At 21.8% G+C, this 6,479-nt stretch overlaps 1 protein-coding gene across 1 annotated transcript; it reads right to left on the bottom strand.

The window, feature by feature from the left end:
- Nucleotides 1–3,372: 3,372 nt before the first annotated feature.
- Bm17906 (Uncharacterized protein) lies at nt 3,373–4,671 on the bottom strand (the record flags this gene model as incomplete). The annotated part of the gene is made up of 3 exons (XM_043073345.1): nt 3,373–3,451; nt 3,829–4,019; nt 4,510–4,671. The coding sequence occupies 3 exons, from the start codon at nt 4,669–4,671 to the stop codon at nt 3,373–3,375; spliced, it is 432 nt and encodes a 143-aa protein (XP_042929279.1).
- Nucleotides 4,672–6,479: the final 1,808 nt, after the last annotated feature.

The raw sequence follows: 6,479 nt of genomic DNA, 5'->3' as shown, positions 1-6,479 counted from the left end.
ATGACAAGGAAATTAATTTCCAAAAAAAAAAAAAGAGGAATTGTACTTAATTTACGTCAACTAACAATGATGAAAAATGCATTTAAATGATGTTATTAAAAATAATTAAACAACTTGTTACACGTCATCTTACCAGTTTTTTTTTTTAGTCAAATAATTAAAAAACTCGAAAAAAAAAAAAAAAAAGAAAAAGGTGAAAGGTGAAAGGACAAAAATAAATGAGTCAGAATAAGAAGAAGAGGGAAAATTGAAGGACTAAAATTATTATTTCTTCATTTATGAATATATTTATTAGACAATAATTAAAAAATCAAAGTTATATAGAAAATGAGAATTTACCTTATCCATTCAGCTTAAAGTTTATCATTATGGCAAGATATTATTTCACTTATTTTTTTTTTAAAGAAGTTAACAAATAAAATTATTGACTAAGTTATAATTGTACAACGATTGAACAATGGAAGAATTAATGCTATCCAAAATTCACCTTATGTAAATAATACGATTACACTGTTGAATTAGTAAACAAGCAAACAACTATATGTCATCATAATGTCATTCAGAGCTTCTTTATGAATTGGGAAAAAAATTTCTGCTACAAAAAAGAAGAAAAATGATTTATAAAGAATCTTTTATAAAGTTGAGAAGATTCATGAAAATTCAAATACATTCCTTTTTTTTCTGTTTTTATAAGAAATCGTAATAAAAAAGCTAAAAATTTTTTTTTTTTTTTTTTGCATCCTTATTTTGGTTTGCAAATTATATACCATTTTCAACGAAAACTTCAAACTAAACAGAGTAATTAGGAAATATAAATGATAATAAGATGCGCATAAAATATTTAGTTGTTTTATTTCAATTCGATTAATTATAAATTTTAAAAATCAAAAAAAAAGTGATTATTTTCTAAAAGTTTTTTTTTTTTTTACTTTCTCTTTCCTACTGTTTTTTTCTTTCTTTCTTAAAAAAAAAAAAAAAATGATAAAACATTTGCCGTGAAAGTTTCAGCATGTTAAATGTTTGCACTATTTAAATATCATCAATTTCAGGACGATTTTCATCATATAAAATTTAAATGCATTAAATACTTTTTTAAAAAGCCATACGATGAAAAAAGCAGAAAACAATTATCCTTTTAGTAAGCATAAATCAAAAAACTCTTTTCGCCCCAAATTATTCATCGATTAAAATACGATAATATAATTTTTTTTTTTCTCTTTCTTTCTCTAAAGAACTGAATAAAATAAAAACGTAAAAGAATGGCCTACAGGAAAAGGTATCTATGATTATCATAAAATTCGAATTTTATTCAAAAAAAAAAAAAAAAAAATGGAAATTTCTTTTTGTCTCAGCTTTACAGTTTTTATTTATATGTTGACGATTAAGTGATTAAATTTAACATAAATAGTTTATTATAGTCCTTTATCTTATTTATTTCGCATATTCAGTAAATACTAATTGGTGATAACGGTCAACTGTTTAATTTTAGGATTCTTCACAATCAGAAATGTTTTTGACATCAAAACTAGTTTGGATTAAATATTATTATTATTATTTTATTATTATTAATTGTTATTATTATCATTAACATCAACCATCATCATTGTCAAGCATCATCATTATCATCATCGTCATTATCGCCATTATCGCTATCACTCCAATTCAGCAAGTCAGTGACATCATCTTGAACGATTTTAACAATAATCTGCAAATAGGATGCAGTCATACGGCGATATTTCCAGCTTTTTAATTATTAATTAGTCATTAATAAGTAATTAATAAGTCATTAATTAAATTATTTTTCTCTCAAATTTCTCTTAGTTCTTTTCTTTTCTTTTCTTTTTTTTTTTTCATGAAACAATGAATATCTAGTCATCAATTGTCGTTAGAAAGAAAATAATCGTTCAGAATTGACATCAAACATCGCTGTAATATAATTTATAGGATTATTTGAATCTTATGGTAGCGATTGGGTTATTTTAAATGAAAACATGAAATACTTTATCACTTTACAGATTTAGCATTTCTAAATCTGTTAATGATTTAATTGATCTAGTTTACTAAGTGTGATCAACGTTGTTCATACAATAGTAGCGTGCAATGCTTACTGTCCATCTATTTGTAAGTTTTATAAGAAAATGAATCAAAAATTTAATGATAAAATATTGATAAAGTTGATTGTAAAGATAGTTAAGCTAAATTTCATCTTAATTTATGCCTATTTTCTAGCACTGTAATCGAAATTTATTATCTAATTGATAATTTTATCAGTATGAAAATAATTCATCTTAATACAGTTAAATTTATTTTTATTTTCTCAATCTACTAAATCCTAGTGTGACGTTGAATATATTACATTTATAAGTTTTCAAGCGCAAATCAATCAGTGTGGCGCCTTTTTCATCCACAAAAACATGTTTGGCTCAATGAATGGAATGAAATGAAATAATATTAATAAGAAATAAAAAAAAGAAGAAAACATTTCTGTTATGAGGAAGAAATGAAAATGATAAAGTTAGCAAATGTTATCAAAGATGATATTTAATAATTTGATCAAAAATATTATTACAAATAGAATTCAAGTTTCAAAATGGTAAATTGGTAGATTATTTAAATTACCAAAATGTTGAAACACTTTTGATTTGTAATTTGGTTAGAAGAGATTATCTATGACAAACATTCAATCATTTTATTCAACTTCTTGTTATGCTATGTATGGATTATACATTCAAATTAAAAGGAAAATTTCAAAATTTACTTTAAATATCTGAAAACAGAAGATATTAGAAATTTATAAATTCATAGAGTTCTCTGAACAAGCCTTAAAAAACTAATTAATTTAAAAAAAAGAAAAAAAATTATTTTCCTTTTGCTGTACTAAAATAAAATTGAAAAAGTCTGTGTAATTAAGCAAGAAATTGTTTAATAATTATGTATCCATTTCTTAAATTTTATTCTTTTTCTTGCTCAATTTTTGATTACAGTAATACAAAATGAAAAAAATTTTCTAATAAATTTTAAAATGGATCAAATCGTTTTTTTCTTTTCTTTTCTAAAGAAGCTAAGAAAGTGGGTCAATTACTAAAATATAACATAAATGTTTGGATGAAATAAAATTTGAAGAAAGACAATAAAATTGTTGGGCAAATGACAGTATTTAATTCAACATGTCAAAAGACTGATTGATCCAATTAATTGCAGCAGAAAAAAAAAAAAAAAAAAAAAAAACGATTTAATTATGATCAGTAATTAATTAAAATGCTCGACAAATAATTAATACAATGAGATGTATAAATTAAGATTTAAATGAATAATAATATAAATGAGATAAATATTGCCATCACTGATAATCCTTCCACTCATTTACATTTGTTAATTTTCAACGCCATTTGCTGCAGGTGAAAAGATTTCTAGGCATGTACGAAATTTTCTATTGCGGAAGCAATTCTTTCTGCAATTAAAAGAGAAAAAAAAAAAATGAAAAATTAAATTAATATTTTATGCTAATTTATGTTTAAAATAATTAGCAATTTATTTATTTATTTTTTTCATGAAACAAATTTAAATGCTTGAATATAAATAAAAAATTTCTACATTTAAAAATCTTATATAATTAATTATTTTGATGATAAACATTTTTTTTTTTTTTTTGTTTCAGATTATCATAAATGATAAGCTATCAGAATTAGAATTAAAGTTGGCAATTTTGAAAAAAAAAAAAAAAAACGATAAATCCAAAATTTAATTGTTGAATTTTTAAGTTTCAATTATTAGAAATAATAATGAAAAATGAAAAAATGTAATAATATAAAAGATTAGATGACTAACCGACATTCAGCTCGTAGACTGCTCTCTTCATAGGAAAACATTTCATGACAGAGTTCACAAACTCGATCCATAATAGCATGAAGTGATTGATGTCGATAAATTCCACAATTTGGATCAATTTCTTCCCAATTTTTCTCACCTGATCGTTTTAGCAAATAATCCATTTGATGCAATTTATTTATAACATTATCCTAAAATTTATTTTATTGTAAAATTGTTATGTATTATTGGAAATTTTATCTATTATTTGTTAATAATTTAAGTTATAAAAAATTGAGTTATTAATTTAAATTGTTTAAAAATAAACCTCTCGTGTGTTAAGTATAAATTAAACTATTAAATAATTAAATTATGGTAAGTAAAATGAAAAAGTTAATCATAATTATTGAAATATTGATACAAATCTGTTATTATCATATTGAAATCATTATTGTTATATAAAAAAAAAAAAAAAATCATAGTTTTTTTTTTTTTTTTCTTTTTGAAATGTTAGAAATAATCAGCAGCTATCATACAGAATTGTAATAATTATCCAAATAATTTCAATCATATTAATTTTCACTGAACATTTATCCTTTTTTTTTTTTTTTTTTCTTATTTAATAAATATTACTTTTTGAAAATTTTTAAGTAATTAAAGTTGAAAAGAAAGAAAAAAGAAAAGTAAGCATGGCAAACATACTTCGTTAAGTTCATCAGGATGATATTTAAGTTGCACAAAATTTCTTATTGGCATAACCAAATGTAATGAAGTAAATAATATCAACAATAATAGTATTCGTTTATTATTTTGTTGATTTTTTAAATTTACTGTACCCATTTGTTGACCAAAAATAATAAACATTTCCTGAAAAAAGAGTATATTTTAATGGCATATAATCAAAATTTAATTAACAAAATATCATAAAATCAAATAAACATTTAGAAAGAAGTATCTCATGCAAATAACAAATATTATCATTGCAACAAAAATAATAATAGTTTAAACAGCAATAAAAATTGAATTAAAATTTAATTTGCAATTTCAAAAAATGTATTTTCCTGTAACGATTGATTAAACCAAAAACAGGCTTTATCAATTACTGCAAGTTTGTTGCAATCAAGTAAAATGCTTAAGTTGATTTTTTTTCCTTCTCATTTATAAAACAAATTAATTAATATTCATAATTATTCAGAATGCAAAAGTTCTAAATTTCATTTAATTTCACAATTGAAATTTAGCAAATTTTAAACGATACCTTACTGTAAGCACATAATTTTAGTATTTTAGTTATATTAATTTTTTTCTTTTCTTTTTTTTTTTTTTTTTTTTTTGAGGGTACCACCATACGAAAGTTTATTTTCCATTCAACAATTTTTGCTTTACTAAATTAAAAATAGCAATCATAAGCTAACATTCAAACTTTTATAACCAATCACGATCCTGCACTTTCTTTAAATTATTATATTTGAATGCAAAAAAAAAAAAATTATACTTCATTAATTCGATAATATTTTAGTGAAGTGCAAGAGTTTTGAAGGATGTAGGTGTGAAACAGAAAGGTAAAGGTGTGAAATTTTAAATTGAGAAACGAAGCAGAGAATTAAAAGAAATGGTAAAGTTTTCAAAAATTGCTTAAAAAAAATTGTAAAAGAAACTGAGGCGCAACTATTATGATTTATAAATGGCATATTATAGTATATCTCTAATTTTGCATTGAATGATTAAAAGTTAAACTACAAATTTTATTTGAATTAACAACAAATTGTTATTTTTAATTAATAAATTTTATTTAAATTTGTTGCAATTCCATTCATTCTGTTCATTACTAATCCAATGATTGAAAAAATAGAAAAATGTTTGATTTCTTTCATTCTTTTTTTTTTTTTTGTTCAGCAAAAATATTGATTTAATTTAATTATATCAAAAACAGTAATCATAAACAAAAATATATTTCCTAATTTTTATTGGTGGAATTACTGTAAATGTATTATGAATGAATATTATGGGTATAAATTCTTTTTCTGACTATTATTTTAAGTTTCAATATAAATTATAAAAAATTACAAGTTATTGAAAATTAAGCATTACAATAAATTAATTCTTAGAAGTTCCACCAATAAAAAAAGAAAATGGAATGAAACGATGCAACAAACAATGTAATGCAGTAATCAATTAAAATTTTTACAAATGATTATCCATTAATGATGAAATGAATAAAATTTTAATATCTCAAAGCCAATACATATTAAAATCTGCTGAATATATGCACTCTAAAATCTAAAAGTGTCATAACTATTATTTCAATGCATCGTTTTATATTACTTTCATCTTTTTTTTCTTTTTTAACCAAGTAATAATTAAATTTTTTGCATTTCAAATATTATAAAAAGAAAATAGCGTAAGCGTAGATTATAATTAAATAAATTATTTATGCATAAGTAAATTTATGTACAGTAGAATTATACATTTGAAAATGTCACATTATGTTATTTGAGCAGCAATACTATAAATTAAAATTAAATTTTCATATTACCATAACACATACGGATATATACATATATATGTTTACATATAATGTGAACGCATTTAAATTAATATGCACGTCATATATTCATATTTTATATTTTAAGAAATTAAATATTAATTGCACTTTGATTTTAATTTATAAT

This window comes from Brugia malayi (assembly GCF_000002995.4).
Source record: "Brugia malayi strain FR3 genome assembly, contig: Bm_v4_ChrX_scaffold_001, whole genome shotgun sequence".
Taxonomy (NCBI): domain Eukaryota; kingdom Metazoa; phylum Nematoda; class Chromadorea; order Rhabditida; family Onchocercidae; genus Brugia; species Brugia malayi.
This window is presented reverse-complemented; position numbering and strand designations above follow the sequence as displayed.